This window comes from Lissotriton helveticus, chromosome 5_1 (assembly GCF_964261635.1).
Source record: "Lissotriton helveticus chromosome 5_1, aLisHel1.1, whole genome shotgun sequence".
NCBI lineage: Eukaryota > Metazoa > Chordata > Amphibia > Caudata > Salamandridae > Lissotriton > Lissotriton helveticus.
The window spans coordinates 1,736,980,709-1,737,000,876 of record NC_136065.1 but is presented as its reverse complement, the minus strand read 5'-3'; the positions used below and the strand labels follow the sequence as shown (position 1 = coordinate 1,737,000,876).

Sequence of the window (20,168 nt, the reverse complement as noted above, 5' to 3'; positions counted from 1 at the left end):
GCGATTTTGCATTACCGAATCAGCTATTTAAAAAAATTGCTAATTTGTGAATAAGCCAATCTGGTGCTTCCTGATGACCTCACAACCAGGAAGTGGGCTGGCACATGCTGTTACACTGAGCCTGAAGCTGTGGAGGAGGCAGGGAGCTGAACCAAACATCCAGGAGCTGCACAGAAACCACCTTACAGACACCTAAAACAACCATGGACACACAGGAGAAGTGAAAAGAGGCTGGTGAGAGGAAGAGAAAACACAAATTTAGTGAGAGGGAGTTGAAGGTACTAATTGAGGAGGTGGTGAAGGATCATGTTCAGCTCTTCGGGAAAAAATCCCTGCACATGCCTGAATCACAGAAACGAAAAATTTGGCTTGTGATCTAGGAAAAAATCAATGCCATCAGCGTCACCCAGCGCTCGATAGACGAACTCAAGAAGCGCTGGTACGACCAACGCAATGTGCCAAGTAGAGGGTGGCTGACCGACTCAAACAAGCCAACCAGACAGGTGGCGGGGCATCTACTGCGCCAGTACCAACTCCCTTGGAACAATTGGTGGAGTCCACCATCCAGCCGGAGAGCGTCACTGGCATCGGAGACGTGGACAGCTCCGCCACAGGAGCCAACAAACAAGATAAGATGAATGCACAGCATGCTGTGCCCCCTCCCTAGCCCCAATCCCCAATGACCCAGTATGAATCCCACTCCAGTCCATGATTTGCCAAAAACCAGCAATGCATCATGGGAGATGTAGTTCCAATTAACACATAGCATAACAGTTAGTCCACTGAACCCAAATGCATGTCACACACATCAGTCAATAAGTAAGCGGGGGACAGTCTGATTGGCAGTCATGAAATTTTTTTAAATGCTAATGCTGCTAGACAAGTGAGTAAATGGACATTCTGTATCCAGAGGTGACCCAGTGCACCTGGCTGCAGAAGGGGAGACGGAGGAGGCACCCAGGGAGCCCAACACCCAGGATGAGAAGGCCCTGTCACCTGCTGAGGGCACACCACCACCATCACCACCACCACCAAGAGCCAGGAGGTATACAATGGATAGCCTCCAGGAGATGGAGGGCTCGGAGATGGAGGGCTCAGAGAAGGAGAGCATGGGAGACCAACAGTCCATGCAGGAAGAGGCTGAACAGCCACCAGGAACACAGTCCCCCATGGAGCGTGGCCACACAGGTGCCGGACGCCGCCGACCAAGGGCACACAGTCCTGATGCACAGGGAGAGGAGTCCAGTGTTTTTGCAGGTCTGGAAGGGAAGATGCTCAAGGTGCAGCGGCTGCAAGGCAAAACAATGCGGTCAATGCAACACCAGATGGTGGCCCTTAACAAAAACATGCGGGACATGAAGGAGGGTATATCCTGCTTAACAACACTGTGGCTGAGGGTATGCGGGACATGGCAGAGGCTGTGAGACTGTTTTGCATCAAGATGGACAACGAATGTGGGGCAAGGCGCAGGGACAGACAGAGAATGGATGGTTACATGAAGGCGGTGAACCGGCTATGCACTGTCACCTCTGTCCTTAGCAGGCGCACGGTGGCCATGCAGTTAGAGATGGCCAACTGCAGCTGTGATGTCGCCAGGGGGTTGGTCACAGTCACCAGTTCCTTGGAAGTGCTACAAACCATGCAAATCACTGTCACAGGATCGGGGGATGGGGGATAAAGTGAAGAGGCAACACGCTCCAGCAGTATCACTCCCCCAATTCAGGAGTCCAGGAGGTGCAGTGGAAGGCACGGAGCAGCCGCAGGACAGACCTCTAGGGAGGACAGTGAACCTAGTGAATGCAGCAGTGCTGCGCGTGGGTGCAGAAAATAATACCAGGCATCACCTGACATTGGGAGATGGGTGAAGTAACCCATTTGACCAAATGATGGGATTTGTGAATTTGCATGGAAAGTATCTATGCTATGCCATGCTGGGGTTTTTTGAGGCACTGTGAGGACTTCATGGTGCGGCGGTGTGCTGCCCCATACCTGACTGAAGGTCAATAAAACACAATACCACAATTGCATTTACTTGCTTTGTCTCCTTACTTACTCAGAAATAGTTGTGTGTGATCTCTGCCCGTCTGTGTCTCCCATCTGGGGCTGCTGCAACACCTGCACTGCTGTGATGTGGCTGTGGACAATCCTCACCCTCATCCTCTGATTCAGTGATTTACATGGGTGTTCCCTTCTTTGTGGCCATGTTACGCAGCATGGCACATGTAGCTATTATTTTGCAGCAGATCAGAGGCTGGTACTGCTGTGCACCTCCACTTTTGTAGAGGCAGCAGAACCTGCTTTTCAGGAGTCCAAATGTACGTTCAATGACATTGCGCGTAGATTTATGGGCAACATTAAATCTCCTTTCACTTGGGGTAGATAGGTTGAGGTATGGAGTCAGGATAAATGCACACACCACATATGCGATATCACCTAGCAGGTATTGTTATCCAAATTCACCCCCAGCAAGAAGGGTGTAGATCCCACTGTTCCTGAAGATGTAGGAATCATGCGTGCTCCCAGGAAATTTAGCAACGATGTCGGTAATGATGTGAGACCCATCACATATGACCTGTACGTTGATTGAATGTGTAGATTTGCAGTTACGGTAGATGTACTCAGTAGCAGAGGGGACACAGATTGGTATATGTGTCCCGTCAATACACCCTATTACATGTGGGAACTGGGCCTTCTGATAAAAGTTTATATGCAGTGCACCTGGTTACCACCTGCTTTGAGTCAGTGTTAATTTGCGACTCCAAATTAGCGATTTTTCAAGAAATCGATATTTGTGAGTTTATCTACATAGGTTTGCAACTTTATTTTGCGATTCCTTATTTAGCGCCTCGCAAAATAGTGAGTCGGTGTGGCATATTCGCTGATTAAAGAATCGCTTGGCTGATTAAGGCGTTTGCGATCGGTAGTTGTCCTCCTACATCAGGGCCATAGAGATTTCCGCCGTATGTTTGGGCAAAGATCTACAGTTAAGTAGGAATAATTTATATAATTTCCCGGGGGGGGTGGGGGTGGCCAGAGAGTGCAGAAAGTTCAAACCGACAGTGAAGACACCTGTCCTGAAGCATTTCAATCAAGATCGAGTGTGCACATTTTGGCGATGGGATTCTATTTAACTGTTTGAGCTGTGAGCTAGTATAACAGTAGTAGACTGGGGGAGGGAAGGCAGGGGTTCTGCCCCCTGGGCCCATTTGGTGTGGATGGGCGCAGATGGGCTTGCCTTTGGCGCATCAGCAGCACGCCCGCTGTGCGCATCCCCTGCACGGTCATGTCATCTGGCACTTTTATGGCGTCAGTCGTGCGTCGGGTTCCAGCTGCTAGAGCGCAGACCCGCCGCCTAAGTGCGTGTGCTGGTAAAAAAGGGATGCCCCACTACCCTCGAGCTTTTTACACAGCTCTCCCTGCGAACGTCAGGAAACAATTTTTAAAACTAATAGCAGCAATATTTTAAAACCTGTAGCAACAGTAATTACATTAAAAACTGAAAACAACAAACCAGATAAAACGATCAGACTTCCACGAGGGTTCAATGCTTCTAGTTACCGCAAGATGGGGAGCTGCAAGTCAGAATGAGCCCTTCACTGGTTGGGAGGAGAAACCACAACTTGACAAGTTTACGCTACAACAGTATGACAATTAAAAGGGTGGTGATTCGGTGGCGTAGTCATGTTTGTTAATTGTAACTAGCCGCGGCTGGTGCAGGTAACAGCGGTGGGCTATACAGAGGGAACATTAATTATTTAATTAATGTTCCCTCTGCTTTGTCCCTCAAAATCCCGCCCCACCGCTGTTACCTGCACTGACTGCGGCTGATTGTAACATTTGAGTATAACTCATTGAGAAATGTATATGTGAGCTTAAAAAATAATAAAATTTTTAAAACAAAACAGAACTTTTAGAACTGCTGGCAACATCCCAAGCTTCACCAGTTTAAGGGTTTGCCCCAGCTGTCTCCGTTCACAGTCCGTACCAAATGCACTTTTTTCAAATGCATCTACTATGTGAAGGGGATTCATGTAGTAAATACTTTCACTGTTGACAGTGTAAAGTACACAGTAGAAATGTGACTGCCTAGACAGCGTCCTAAGGCAGCTGACCTCAGGCTTAGCTGACCATACCCCTCCTGCAACAGTGTGACCATCCCCAAACACTGTGCCCCCCGTCCTTCAGATTCTACAACATGGCCACCAATGTCAACTTATTTAATACTCTCTGAAACTGATGAGGAACTTCTGAACCCCAACAGTTTGATTTTTGCATGAGACAGAAAGGAGATAAAGTGTTTGAATGTTATATTGTTGAGAATTGAGCTGCAGAGAGTTACGTAATAGGAAATTCGGTCACTCATGATATAGGCATTATGAAGGTTTGTTTTTTCAGAACAAAAAAAACCCATAAAACATGGAGCAGTGAAGGTACATTTAAAGAATGGCACAGTTAATTTCACATTGCAAGATATTCAAATAATTTAGATAGCTTGATAGAAACCGTGGATTTTGAGGAGGAGTGTCGTTGAAAAACTGTCATAAATCTCAGTCTTACAACACAACTTAGATGACTCAGCTTTTCTCATCACTCCTCCCACATTTTGCGAGCCCAGCGATTATGTGACATGAGACATGATGCCGCACCAACTGTCTAGAAACAGGCGGGTCCTTCATGCGGAACATGTAACTGCCTAGCCATTTAGAGATTCGTAATTCGTAATTAAATCAAACCAATATTACTCTACAATACACATAGAAATTTAGATGGGCAACTGAATAACGGTGTTTCGGAATTAAGGGGCTGATTTTAATTTAGGCATATGGAGTAATTAGTCACCATGACGGAGTACTTTACTTCCGCCATGGCGAAGGCACTACGCCCGCCGTATTTAGAGATGCCCACTGCCCCTGCTGACATCTCTTGCATTTAAAGGAACCATACATCAAACCATCAACTTCTTTTTTTTTTCAAAAACAAAATAGAAAAAAACAAAAATGCCCCTCGCCATGGTAGCACTCTCCCATGGTAAGGAAGTCATTTAAACGTTTTCACTGCCACTTACCGCCTCTTTTTTTAATGGCGGTGACTGGCAGTGAAAACTGGCCATGTGTCTGTCCATTCTAAATACAACGGGTGGACATGTGGCCAAACCTCTAATGGCCCTTACACACTCAGGCCGCCGAAAATGAGTGTAGGCAGCGGAGACGGAGCACCATTTCCGCCAACATTTAATTCAGGCCCTAAGACTCCATTCCCTACACTGTAATGTTTCTGTGAGCGAGCCACATGCTTACGGAATCATGGATGACAATAGTATGGCAAACATCATGAGATGTTTATATGCATCATCAGTCAGGGGGTGAGACCAGTAACATTAAGTGGAATGACAGCAACTGGTAAAATATATCCACTCATATAATTCTACCATTTTTTGTAGAAAAGCTACATGGAGAAATACTAGTAAGAAATCTATTGTTGGATAGTGAATGTTTGAGGGTAACATCAAAAACTGTAGAGCACAAGCATAGGTTTGTGTTAGAGACATCCATAACATACATACAACCCCCACGCAGTATACTCGGGAAAAAAAAAGATTTCAATGCCAGTAATCCGGAAGCGCAATTTCTGTGAACAATACAAGGACAATGCATTCTCAAAATAGATAGCAATTTACCTAGCGTCCAAAAGCTTGGGGTCCAGAGGCGGGTACATTGACCTTACCACATCATCAACCCTATATTAAAAGAAGAACACAATTATCGTCAGCAATCATGCACATCTAAAGAACTCTGTGTGGGGAAACATACTTTACACCGCAGTCAATGCCACGATGTGCCTTTACATGGCAGTCATTACCACAACTGCGCCTTTACCATGCGTTCCTTTACCACACAAGTCGCTATAGCGAACTGCTTTAGGGGACATGTTGCTGGCCTATTGTTGGATTTTAAGTCCAACACCTTCCCTACTGATACACTGACTGGAGTTGGAAAAGTAATTTTTACTATTCCAAAGTCCAGCTCCGCCCCTGAGGCAAACTGCTGTAACGACTTGCGTGGTAAAGGAAAGTGTGGTAAAATCACAGTTGGGGTACTGACTAAGGTGTAAAGGCATGTGTGAGAAATGCATACGAGGTTCCGTCATAGAACCGTCTGTGTGCGACTGATATAAACAGCTATTTGGAGTATAATTGGGCCAACAGATAAGCTATGCATGGCACCACTTCCATAATTATAATTTTCAGACAATAACCACATACAATTGAAGAAACATAGTCATATCTAGCCAAGAGGTGAGAAACAACATCCATTTTGAGGTACATTTAAGCTCCACCAAAATCAATGGCTCAGCGCTTGTGTACACTGACAGTGCTTACATTATTTCATTTAGAGGCCACAGAGCACAAAATCCTAGAAGAATCTCGGTTATACACAAAGATTCCCCCCATTCCTACACAAACGTGGTTACCGGTCTCCGGCCCCTGCTGTGTACAGGGCTAGGCACATACGTTTGTACTACACATGACATAGAGCTGCATTGATAAATCACTTGCATGTGTATTGCTAACAACAAGGCATTAATGTACTTGACAACATTTATCGACTTTACGAGTTCAAAAAGTACAAAAAACAGAGTTGAAAAGAGCAGCATAACACAAGCCAAAGGAAGGAGTGGCCTGGGCGATAAAGCTGAAGCATAGCATTCACTGAGAGAAGCCCCGGTGTTGGTAATGTGTCAGTCATTCGTGATTATGTGCTGTTGTCCAATGAATGACTTATGAATATCAATGATACTAGCATCTTGGTTTGGTGATGGTTTAGACTTTCTTTAAAATATTTTTCTTTCACCCGTGCTCGTTTTCTATAAGTACCACTTCATTGAAACACGTTGGATGCAAGTTCAAGAAACCTCTGTGGTTGCGGGTCTGTGCTGCTACATGGAATGGGGTCACTAGTCATCACAGCAGGAGCTTATGCTGCTCGAATCATGGCATCCTGGAGTCCTGCTTCCCCATCAGCATATGGGATTACAGGAGGACTGGGGCATGATCACATGCTTTGTTGTGGTCATTAACCAAGTTTGCACATTATTTCCACTTGGTAACAAGGTAAACATGGCATTACATCAACCGATGAGTTCACCCATTGCCAAAAAATACTGCATTGGTAGGTCAGTGAAAATGATGACACAAGAACAATGATCACCAGGTAAAAGTGCGACTGATTAAGCGGATGGAATGAGTGCATGGAATCAGGTCCTTCATTTCTTCAAGCATATTTCAGCTTTGAGCCTGCACATGGAATTTTCCCTTCAGTGGTAGAAGCGTACATTAAAAAATATGGAGTCCTTTATCGCATCTATACTTGGGGGTGGGCAGTGAATGTAGCCACTCTCAGTGGCAGTGAATCTGGGTTCAAAGTGGCACTCTTATTGCACCATTACAACAACTTTGTCATGTACGGGTAAACCTTCAACAATCGATCTTTAATCTATTTAGACATACTGTTTCCTCATTTTGTTCTCTTTTCACCACCTTATCACTTAGCATAGTAACCTAGAGATAAACCATTAACTTATTCCTTTGACAAAATCAATAAGAGAAAGATTTCTTAAATATGTATGTGCCTTTGTGTAACTGCCTGGGAACATATACATACTCATCTCTTCTCTCCAATACTCTTCCACTGGACTTAAAATAGCCTTCCATTATCTTTGCTAAATGTTGTATAAAACTACTATCTACCACGTTGTGCATATTTAGTCCCCACAGACCTGGTGAACACTGTGTGGTCTGTCATCTCCACCTTGAGAATGCACAGAGCACTGTATGAGAGCTTTGAAGCTATCCCAATAACTGAGTCTTGAGGAACAAGAGAGATCAATGCTTTAAACCTTAATTATTGCTGAGAACTTTACCGCAAAAAGATTTTGCATACGTTTTGTAGAATTCAAACTATCCAAAGTACATGCATCAGAAATAAATCCCTGTTTCAGCTGTGATCGGCTCGTCTCCGCATTCCAACTCTAGCTGACCGGCCCAGCTAAGCTCTCTGTTCTTCAAAAGAAATTTTTATTTTTTTTACAGATTTGTAGAGCGCATGGCTGCCCTTGAGCGTCCCAGCGCTAGTGATAGATCAGAGGAGATTGAGAGGGAAATGGAATTTAGGGAAACAACCAAGTCTTGAGTGCCTTACGAAATGGAAGAAGGTTGGGCTGAGCTCGAATGTCTGGGGGGAGTGCGTTCCACAATTTGGAGGCATTGTACGAGAAAAGTCGGCCACCAGAGCGGGCTTTCCTAATTCTGGGCACTGCTGCCAAGTTTGCAAGTAAAGAACGAAGGGTTCTGCTAGTTTTGTGAGGGGCAATAAGGTCCTTTAGTATGGGTGGGGCCTTTCTGTGCAGAATTGTATGGGTAGTACATAAGGCTTTAAAGTGCACCCTTTCTTGGATGGGCAGCCAGTGCAGTGATCTGAGGGCTGGTTTGGCTGAGCAGCGACTGTGTGTCCCCGTGAGAAGACGGGCGGCGGTGTTTTGCACAGTCTGGAGTTTTGTCAGCACCTTGTTAGGGGCCCCTAGATATAAGGCGTTACCATAGTCCAATCGGGACATCACAAGGCCCTGAATCAATAATTTTTGGGATTGTGCTGGGAGCAGGGGGAGGATTTTTCTGGAGGTCCGTAGAAGACCATAGCAAATTCCAGCTGTTTTACTCGCTTGGGTGGAAAAGTTAAGACCCTCGTCCAGCCAAATCCCTAAACTCTTGATTTCATGTTTAGGGATAGGGGGCGTGCCCATACAGGGAGGCCACAGGGACTCTGGGCGAAAGTGTGACTGGTTGCCCAGAACCATGATCTCTGTCTTTTCGCTATTGAGCTTAAGATGTGACCTGTCCATCCATTTTGTTATGTCACTAAGACAGGTATAAAGATCAGTGGGAGAATGGTCTTGCTGATTAAGGGATACCACCAACTGGGTGTCGTCCGCATATGTTAAAAGCTTAATCCCAAATGGGGCGACAATCCTTTCGAGGGGAGACAGGTACACATTAAAAAGGGTCGGGCTCAGTGATGAGCCCTGAGGGACCCCACAGTGTATGGATGTTGGCTTGGAGGTGAAATTTCCATCCGTAACCTGAAAGGAACGGTCCCTCAAAAAGGATTCCAGCCAGGATAGGACAGGGCCTGAGATACTCAACTCCTTGAGCCTGTGGACCAGTGTGGAGTGGTTGACGGTGACGAAGGCCGCACTGAGGTCCAGGAGGATCACTGCCACTGATCCTCCTGAATCAATGATCTTTCTTGCCTCTTCGACCACCGCCAACATTGCGGTCTCCGTGCTCTGGCCTGGTCTAAAGCCGGTCTGTGAGGGTTTAAGAAGGCCATTGCTCTCCAAGTAGTCGGAAAGTTGGCGATTTACGTATTTTTCTGCGATCTTACTGACGCCAGGTAGGAGGGAGATCGGTCGAAAATTACTTAGGTCAAGGGGATCTAGATGTGGTTTTTTGATCAGGGCCTTAATAATTGCCTTTTTCCAGCTAAGTGGAGCAGTGCCATGGGATAGCGAGGAGTTAATCAGATTTACCATAAGAGGCAGGATAGTTGGGGCAACTGATTTTAAGATGTTAAAGGGTGCGGGGTCCAATGGGGATCCGCTTTTTATTGATTGTAATATTGGGGCTAGCGTCTCTACTATCGTGGGAGGAAACCGATTCAGCCGGGGCTCTAGAGCTTGGAGTATTGGTCTAGGTAGGTCGTGAGGGGGTGATTTGTCTGGTAATTGTGGGGGGAGGGAGTTAAGAATTTTTTTAACCTTGGAGTCAAAAAACTCGGCTAGTTCGTTACACCGGCTCACACAGGGTTCCACGGAGGAAGGAGGATCGGGGGTTTTTAGGAGTTGTTTTGCAATTTGGAAGGTCTCCCTAGAAGATAGCCTAATTTTTGCTTCAAAGTAATTGGATTGTGCTGCTTTAAGGACTTTTTTTTATTTGAGAATCATGAGTTTATATCCTAGCTTTTTGATGGGGTCAAATTTTTTTCTCCATTCTCTTTCAGTTTTTTTAAATTTTTTTTTTTCGAGGCGCACTTCCTCGGTGAACCAGGGCGAGGTGACTTTATCTCGTGGTTTGCAGGTGGATTTTTTAGGGAGGGTTTTATCTAGCATCTCTCGAACCCATTTAGAGAAATCCGCATCAGCTAATGCAGGATCCGAGGCTAAGGGTGGAGCGGATAGCTCCAAGTTATACTTCCATTTTTCTGGGTCTAGTTTAGCCCAGGAGCGTGTGAGTTTACTGGATGGTGGTCTGGGACGGGCGAGGATGGAAAATCGCCAGTTCAGTGTTATTAGGAAGTGATCGGACCATGGTATTGGGGTAGGACCTAAGATTGTAAGGTCGGTGATGTTGGAAAATATAGGGTCCAAAAGGTGCCCTAACATATGGGTGGGACACCGACTTTCCAGTTTAAGCTGGTGGGTTTCAAGGTCTAGGAGCAGCTCAGAGGCTAGTTTGTCGTCACCCTTATCAAAGTGGATATTAAGATCCCCTAACATCATAAAGCTAGAGTGGGTGGCGGCCAGTATGCCTGACTGTTCTAGGAGTGAACCTCAAAATTGTCCTATTGGGCCCGGCGGGCGATAAATGAGAAGTCCCGAGAGAGATTTGCATGGGGAGACTTGAATCATAAATAGAACATTTTCACAGTCAGAGAGTGGGCTGCCCTGAAAACGGCAGGAGAGATGGTCCCTGTAAATAATGGCAATTCCCCCTCCTTTCCCTTTTGATCGATCTAAATGCTAAATGAGATAGCCTGGAGGGAGAGATTTACTGATGTCAGGATCTGAGTCGGGTCCTAGCCAGGTTTCTGTTAGGAAGAGGATTTCCAACTGGAGGTCGTCAAGGATATGGTAAATTTCTTCGGTGTGTTTAGGAAGCGATCTGCAATTAACTAGGGCCATGCGAAATGAGATAAAGATATCTCGGCAAGGCCCGTCTAGCTTGAACCTATAGGGGCAGTGGAGGCAATAGGTGGAGAGACTTTCCCCTGACATAGTGTGTAGGCAGGGGATGGCTACATTCGGTTTCATGTGTGTCAGGGCGTCTCTAGAGTATGTAAGTAGGGCCTGATTTAATCCTCTCATAGTCTCGGGCTCTGAGCTCTGCCTAGCGCGGACGAGCGCAGACGGGCTTACCTCTGGCGCGCCATCATCGCGCCCGCTGCGCTCGTCCGCTGCGCGGCCTAGGTGGGAGGGGCCTTTTGTAGTGCTGGGCCTAATCGCCCTAAACACTAGCCCGCTGAGCCTACGGTACGCCCAATATGGCGCCTGAAGAGAATTAGATTGCTCGTGCCTAGTCCCGCGTTCCAGAGGCCCTTAATCGGCTACTGAGAACAGCGTGGACTGTCTGGGCGTGCAAAAAAGAGGTATGGGCAGAGCGTTATTTGTTAAATCCCACCGTAACAGCACAGCGTTCAGTGGATGTGTATTAAAAGAAATGCCACAGAGTGAAAGTTTAAAACCCACACAGATTAGATTTCCGATCGACTAATGGTGCAAAGTAAATGAAGGAGACATTAATTTGACACACAACCAGAATTACGATCTACTAAATGGTGGAGGTAAAATAAAATAAAATGCAACAAGTAACAGAAATGTGTTCCCTGACTCCCGGCTTCCGCCTCAAGAGTCTACTCACTATCACTCCTTGAGCCCACTCTTGACCAAGGCCTCCAGCAGTGCATGACTCCACTGGGTGTCCTGGGTGCACCTTGGGGATGAGGTAAGTTTCTACCGGGTCTATTTAGTCATAAATGTCCCAGACACTTAGGCCCCTAGCTGATGAGGACCAAGTTTGACATCGTTTTCAATAAGGCAAAGGCGTAGTGGCAACAGCGCCCAGAGCATTGAACCCCTAGTGATTGCTGTATTGCACAATCAGACAAGCAGCGGGGAGGAGGGGGAGGGTGGTTAATTTCACTCCTTTCACTAGTGCCCACAGTTTCCTGTTTACATCACTTCGTTGTGTGTTGTTTATTTATTTTTTATTTAAGTTGAGAACCCACCCCAAAGATCTTGGCAACAAAACTTGCAATTTCTGACCAGGCCAACTGTGATCACTAAATGTGCATACTTTACCCCGATTATAAAGGAATGATAAAAGAGCACCTCTAACCTTGGACTGATTCTCTTGGCAACAACAATGATGTCACTCAGGCTCGCCGGAGACTTCATTTTAGCACCAGATCCCATAGTCATTGCAACAAGCTTCTCAGTCAAAGTGTGACAAATCTGTAAAGGAATGAGCATATTATTAATCCCTGAATGACTGAACCAGAGGTTTCATTCATGATTTTGGTTAGACTCATATCATGTTTACATACTGCTCAGTGACAGATCTACTTCTCGACTATGGGCAAAATGGCCACCCGGGAATAGTGCACGTGTTCACTAGGTTTAAAGAAATGAACTGAGCTACAGATCAAGATATAACCTGAAAGTGTGAGCGAGAGAGAGAAAAGAGAGTGAATATGACAGTGGAAAAGTGATTTACGACTGTTAACGCGGGATTTCTGGTCTATAGTTATAGATCTAGATCCCAACTCAGGTCGACTGAACCGTTGGTACCTGTCATTGAGTAAAAGGCAATCCACTACTAGGTCAATCTGTTAATGACTTACACCACTCTAAAGAACCACTTTCTAAGAATAAGGTTTAAAGTTTATTTCAAAGCCAAAGTTAACTGGAGATACAAACATCTCAAAATAAGGTTCAAAAGATATACGGGTATCAATACAAACATGAATTTTCTAAATGCTCTTAGTCGGCAGAAGAATATCACCAAAACCAATTCAAGAATCACCAAAGTTGCAAGAATAGACACAAGCTGTAGCTTGGGAGTCATTTACAGAAAGGAAAATTTAGGTTAGACTGTCCTTACACTAGACTAAGGGACATCCCTACTTAGCAGAATCTTTACCTAAAAAGGTGTCAGCCGTGGTGACTTCCAAAGAAGATCACACACTTCTCTTAGTCTTCGTTGTGAATCGAGGTCTCGCAGTTAACCTATCTGCCTACCCATCCGCTCTCTAAGGTTCCTCAGATCATCTGCCCTAACTCCACCCAGGGGTGCTGTCCCCAATACAAAATCACATTTACAATAGAAACGCCCCTTAGAGATGCCCCTCACGTTGTGTTGGTTCTGGTATGTTCCGTGCTGATCCTCCTCTGGACCCTTCGTTAGAGTTGACTTGCTTCCCAGGCTCCTCTCCGGCAGGACGGTGCCCCCCAGGAAATTCCTGAAGACTCCTCCAGGCCTGTGCCTGGTTCCCGAGACAAAAGTCTATTCATCACTCTCTTGATTAAAACCCCCTCGCACCTGCAAACAGACACTTGTACTGTGGGCCCCAAATTCCGACCTCCACCGTATCTTCTCAGTCGTAAACCATCGAGCAGGCTCCACAGTTTGTGCCTAACACAACCTTTCTCTAACGAGCACATGCAGATCAAAAGGAATGACTTTCTCTATTCAGGCCTATTAGAATTACATGAAACGGGCCTATGCACTCTACAAACCTTTAACTTATTTGTCTAAACAGTATTCTAACTTATTACACACAAAGGTTATATGAAACACTTCTATAAAACATATATTTCAATTCTATGATCAATAATACTTTGAACTACAATAACATTAAATTCCATGTCACATGAAAGTGTAACAGCATCTTTCGTTTCTCTGTGAACTGCCATGTGGCCTACACATTTCTACGTTTAGCGGAATTACATTTTCTTCTACAACAGCAACATAACATAGGATTCCAACATCATTCTAACATTTCTACACAATTCTACATTAGCTTCTCACACAGATATATGCATTCTAATTTAATTAAACACTCTTATATATTTGCACTCTATAAATTCGACACTCCTACATAATGTTTACTAGACTAATACAACGTGCTTGTAAATATGGTGCACTTCTATATTTTTTCTTGATTTGCGCTCTCTCAGTCCCCCCTTTGATGACCTTTAGTAGTCATCACCATCACAACACCATCCCTGAGGTATGAATTGAGTCAAACTGAAGTCGTTGTAGTACCCCCTCGTTTCATCATCTCTAGAGCCTTCAGACTCCTGTACTGGTTATCCTGCATTGCAGTTAATCTCCTCTCCTGCTCTCTCATAGATCTCTGCAACCTGTTTGATCTATACCATTGGTACAGCCGCACCAATCACCACAGGGTGATTATACAAATCACTATTATAATGATAGGTTTCAGTATGTACCAAATGAAACTCTTTCCTAGGTTGGCAAACCAACCTCCAACTTTACCCATTCCTTTACCTACTTTTTCCCACACGTTTACCTGCGTCAAATCCTCAATCTCATGATGAATTTCAGTAATGTTCCGTATGTACTTCTCTAGAGGTTTTGAATTGTCTGGAATGTAAGTGCAACATTCCTGGACCTTCAAAGCCTTACAGACTCCTCCCTCTTTGGCTAACAGAACGTCTAGAGCAAGTCGGTTCTGAAGAACCATTGCCCTTATCGATTGCATCTCTCCCTCCACCAGCATTAATGATCTAGCAGTACTGGCGGACAACCTATCTACAACTGTTGCCAATCTTCTAATCTTGATGTCATTCAGTACTATCCCCAAAAGAGGAAATGCAGCACCAAATACATCTCCAACTACCTCCTCAGTGCCGACATCTCTTCTTTCTCTAGCTTGTGTTCCTCCCTCTATGATTTCTAAATCCTTAGCATGGTATATTTTGGGGAAGTCAATTGCCAAATAACATGATCCATACCAATTATCTGGTAGTTTCACGTATGCATTTCTTCCACATACAAAATATACATTTGGAATCACCTGCATTTCCTTCAAGAAGTCCTTAGAGTAATATTCTAGTTGGAAAGCATGGTCACAACTTACTTCTCCCACAAACACATTCTCGTAATAGGTTTCACCCCTATGTATACACAGTTTCCCCTTTTTCTCTAGATCTAAAGCTATTGGACCATTGCTACCCTTCCTTTGGTGTGACCTTTCTTCCTCGGTCCAATCTGTTTTCCATTGACCTGAAGATTTTAAAATCTTCTGTCTCCTATACCGATCATCCACCTGCCCTATAAACTTTTTCTCAATTTCTGACACTTTACAAGTCAAATTATTTCTTCGGGCATGTGAAGTATCTAATGTTTTCCAGGGAAGGAAAAATTTCTGTAATCTGTCTTCACTCTTATAATAATCCCACTTATTCAAGTGCTTGTAGTTTGGCACTTCTGGTAACACAGAATCAAAGTTTGAAAAATAGTACTCAAAACCATCACGTTCATAAAATATGCTCAGCAACAAACTACATGTGATTCCATAAGTCAATGGAAGATGATGATATCTAATACCTTCGTCTACAGAGGCTGGCAATTTCATGCAGACGTAGCAATTTTTAGCCTCCATAGCATCAACATATTCATAAAGCAATTTAGCATATGCATTTGATTTAAAGTTTCCCTGCGATTCATCTACATGTAACCTACGAGTCTCAGCTGCTAATAAAGTGTTATCTTTCTCAGCATTGTCCCCCTTTTCAGCAGTAATAGTAGGTTTCTGGGTCGATACAATTTTTGCTTCCCTTGTTGCTTTCTCTTCATTTTCATGTCCCACTACATATGATATAGTAACTACTAAAACTATAAGAAAAATCACTCCCACTAAAAGTGTGCCTACTATGCATTTTGTCCTGCGGTTCGGGTTGCCAGCCTCCATGATCTCAAGACAGTGTAGTTCTGGCTTTCTTTCACAGCACAACGTCTCTTTTCTTTGCACAATGTCTCTTTTCGAACCACACCTGGAAGCTGATAATCCCTTCTGCAAGATCAGTCTTTGAGTTCCATAGCAACAGACAACCCTAGCCCTTCTCCGTCCTCTATATGGAAGTCCCTAAATCTCTTCTTCCACTCGGCGCTAGGTTATCTCTCAATCTGTTTATTTATAAAGTCTTTACAAAGTCCTTTAGCAATCCAGAATTATACGTGATCCAGCGACTCTAGTCACGCACTCTAATATTTCCAAACGAAGAAGGATCTCCCCAAGTATTGACCTCCTTGGACAACAAGTCGGGGAATCTATTCTGTTAAAAATCATGTCTCTTATTCCGCTCAGATAAGGAGGATAGGGGATATTGAGTGTCAGCAACCCTTCGACCTCCACTCCCGGTATCAGCAACACTATTTCCACTATTATGATGGGGTCAGTACTGGTCAGGGTCACTTCCCTCACCCTCCCAGATCCCTGTATACTGGACATCTGCAGCGAGGTAGGGCCACTCAGGAGTAGCGTATCTTCTGCAAGGCACTCGCACTCTCCTCGATCTTCTCGGACCTTCCTGTTCCTGTCCTTGTGCACTTTCGTCCAGATCCGAGTCTTCAGATATAGGAGCAAGAGTTCTCTCTGGAGTTGACTTCAAGCTCGGCCTCTTTCTTCTTTCAGGCCAACTAGCTTCTCCACGCCTTGTTCTCCTGTATCTTGTCCTCTCCCTCAGTTCTTGATCACTCTGGACTTGTTCTGTGTCTGAGCCGTATTCACAGCAACTTTCTCCTTCTGTGGCAACTTCAGTTTCACTGTCGTCCTGTCTTTCTTCTTCTGAATCTGTAACGCTCCCAACTTCTTCCGACACCCCCACAGCTTGACTGATCCCCTCTAGTGATTCACCGTCCACGGCTGGATTTTCATCTGCAAGAGGAGCTGTTTCTTCCAAGGGTGCTGGAACTCTTCGAGTATGGGATGCGTGGATCCAGTTTGGCAGCCCTCCACACTTCACGGCAGTATTCGTTGTCAATATGACCTGGTAGGGCCCCTTCCAACGCACGTCTAGGCAGTTCTTCCGGACGTGCTTCTTCAATAGGATCCAGTCACCTGGGCACAAGTCGTGACATAGGTCTCTTGAAGATGGAACTTCAGCAGCCTGCACCTGAAGAGACACAGAATGAATGGCGTCAGACAGTCCCTTGCAGTAATCCAGGATCAGGTCATCTGTAATATTCAACAAAGCTGTAGTTGGAACAGACGGAAGTCTCATTGCCCTCCCCATTAAAACTTCGTGTGGAGAGAGACCTGTCCTCCTGTCTGGTGTGCTACGCATACTCATGAGTACCAAGGGCAGAGCATCAAGCCAGCTTAAGGACGTCGATGAACATACTTTGGCTATTCGTGACTTCAAAGTGCCATTGATCTGCTCCACGATACCTGAAGCCTCTGGTCGATAGCTACAGTGCAACTTCTGATCAATGTTCAATGCAGAGCAAAGCATCTTCACAACTTCACTGTTGAAATGAGTTCCTCGATCTGATTCCAGGGAGGTCGGCACCCTGAAGCGCGGGATCAACTCTCTAAGCAACAACTTTGCTACTGTGAGTGTATCGCACCTGCGTGTAGGGTATGACTCGACCCATCTGGAAAATATGCATACAACCACCAGAACATACCTGAGGCGGTTGCTTTTTGGCATCTCTATAAAATCTAATTGCATTCTGTTGAAAGGCCCCCCAGACCTCCCAATGTGACTCATTGTAACTGGTGTTCTTTTCCCTACGTTCAGTTGCTGACAAGTAACGCATCTCCTACAGACTGCTTCTGCTGCAATCCTAAACTTAGGGCAATACCAAGTCTGCCTAAATACCCTCAGCATGGCATCTCTTCCTAAGTGTACTGGACCATGTATCTGTCGTGCCATTGGATTCACTAATTCCTCAGGTAATACTGCCCTACCATCTGCTGAAACCCAGAAATCCATTTCACTTTTCACACAACCTGCTGTTTCCCATGCCTTTGTCTCAGATTCAGGTGCATTCTCTTGCATGTTTTTTAAATCCTCCCAAGTATAAACTGTTTCTAGCATCATGTCTTTTCTTGAGCCCCACCTACTTCCACCTCCGTGAAAGAATATCCGTGCTCCGCACAGTAACGTGCAACTTCATCTGCATATCTATTACCTTGTGACACAAAATCTGTATGTTTGGTGTGGGCTACACATTTGACAATTGCAATTGCAGCTGGACCATGTAATGCTTCTAACAGCAGTCGCACAAATTCTCCATTCCGAATAGGCGAACCAGAGGAGGTCATATAACCCCTCTGAGACCACAATTGCCCAAAATCATGAACTACACCGAAACCATATTGGCTATCGGTATAAATGGTGACTCTAATTTTGCTACCTGCTATACAGGCACGTGTCAATGCAATGATTTCTGCTACGTGAGCGGAGTGTACTCCTTCCAGGCAAGCGGCTTCCACAACTCCAGTAATGGTGCAAACAGCATAAGCTGCTCTCAACCGACCAGTATCATCTCTTAAACATGAGCCATCAACAAAGAAAATTTCATCAGGGTCAGTCAATGGCTCATCCACAATATCTGGTCTTGGCTTCGTGCATAGTTCAGTCACATCAAGGCAATCGTGATCTTCACATTCTTCGCCTTCTATATCATTAGGAAGTGGCATCAGTGTTGCAGGATTCAAAACAGAGCACCTCTTAAGGGTCACGTTCTCCGCAGCAAGAATAACTTGCTCGTAGCGCGTGAGCCTACTATTGGTCAAGTGCTGTGTCTTGGTCCTGGTCATTAACAGTTCTACAGAATGCGGTACATACACCACTAATTGGTGTCCCATCACAATGTTCTCACACCTCTCAATGCTGACACCTGTTGCAGCAACGGATTTGAGACATCCGGGCAACGCTGCGGCTACCGGATCTAAAGTAGCCGAGAAGTATGCAACTGGTCTACGGGCATTCCCATGGGTCTGTACTAACACTGACAAAGCACAACCTTCTCTTTCGCTGCAGTAAAGTGAAAATGGTTTCTCATAATCTGGCATTCCCAAGGCTGGAGCACGGCACAAATCCTCTCTCAGCTGTAGAAACGCCATCAAACAATCTTTGTCCCATGGTACCGGATCACTCACCTCCTTGTGCGTCAGTTTTTGTAAGGGTTTTGCTTTCAGTGAAAAGTTAGCTATCCACTGTCGGCAATAACCAACCATTCCTAGGAACATCCTGACTTCTCTCTGTGTCGTAGGCGCGTTCATCTTCATTATCGCCTCTATCCTATCTGGTGACACTTTGCGCTTTCCTTTTTCTATCCGGTGACCCAAGTACTGTACTTCTGTCAAACAGTACTGCAATTTGTTCGGGGATACCTTGTGTCCATTTTCAGCTAAATGGTTCAGCAAGGCAATGGTATCTGTCTTACAAGCTTCTTTTGTTCCTGACGCAACAAGTAGGTCGTCTATGTACTGGACCAGAACCGAGTTCTGTGGCAGTACTAGACTTTCAAGATTTTTCTTCAACAGCTGGTTGAAAATTGATGGGCTTTCTGTGTACCCTTGTGGGATACGACACCATGTTAAAACGCGATTTTCCAGCTTAAAAGCAAAAAGGTACTGGCTCTCCTCATCTAATGGAATTGAAAAGAAAGCCTGACAAAGGTCTATCACTGTGAACCACTCAGCTTGGAATGGTATCTGAAACAATATCACTGATGGATTCGGTACCACTGGACAACATGAAACAACTATGTTATTAATCTTTCGAAGATCTTGTACTATTCTGAATTTCCCACTAGGTTTCTGAAAACCCATAATCGGGGAGTTGCATGGACTACCCACGATTTCCTTCAGTATTCCCTGTTGAATCATAGAGTCGATCACAGGTTTTATTCCTACAATCGTCTCCGGGGTCAGTTTGTACTGAGGCGTTCTGGATATTCAACATTTGGTTTTACCATGATCTTCACTGGCTCTACCCCTTTGATCAATCCTATCTCTTCTCCAGTAAAATCCCATACCTCTGAAGACACTGCATCTCGTAAGTCCCAAGGAAGGTCCTCCACAGTCAGGGTAGGATACAGCTCTATGCATGTTCTTGAATTTGTAACCTTAAAGGTAGCATCATCGTCTGTAGTCTGTACCTCCACTCCCTGAGGTGTGCAGTATATTGTGCAGTTCAGTTTGCACAATAAGTCCCTTCCTAACAGACAAACAGGACTTGAATCACATACTACAAACTGGTGTTCATTGGTGTAGTTTCCTATTTTCACTGACACTGGTTCCGTCAAAGGGCTAGTCATTCTCCTATTTGCTACACCTACCACTTGAATTGTTTCC

The 20,168-nt window shown here is 45.0% G+C and overlaps 1 protein-coding gene across 2 annotated transcripts in view; it reads right to left on the bottom strand.

The window, feature by feature from the left end:
• The window catches only part of TMEM98 (transmembrane protein 98), a 384,773-nt gene that overhangs the window by 45,761 nt on the left and 318,844 nt on the right, over positions 1 to 20,168 (bottom strand). For both annotated transcript variants that reach the window (XM_078645018.1, XM_078645017.1), the window contains exons 6-7: positions 12,170 to 12,285; positions 5,678 to 5,737 (exon numbers count right to left, since the gene is read on the bottom strand). In XM_078645018.1, the coding sequence (XP_078501144.1) occupies positions 5,678 to 5,737; positions 12,170 to 12,285 (176 nt within the window). The remainder of the gene's footprint in view (positions 1 to 5,677; positions 5,738 to 12,169; positions 12,286 to 20,168) is intronic.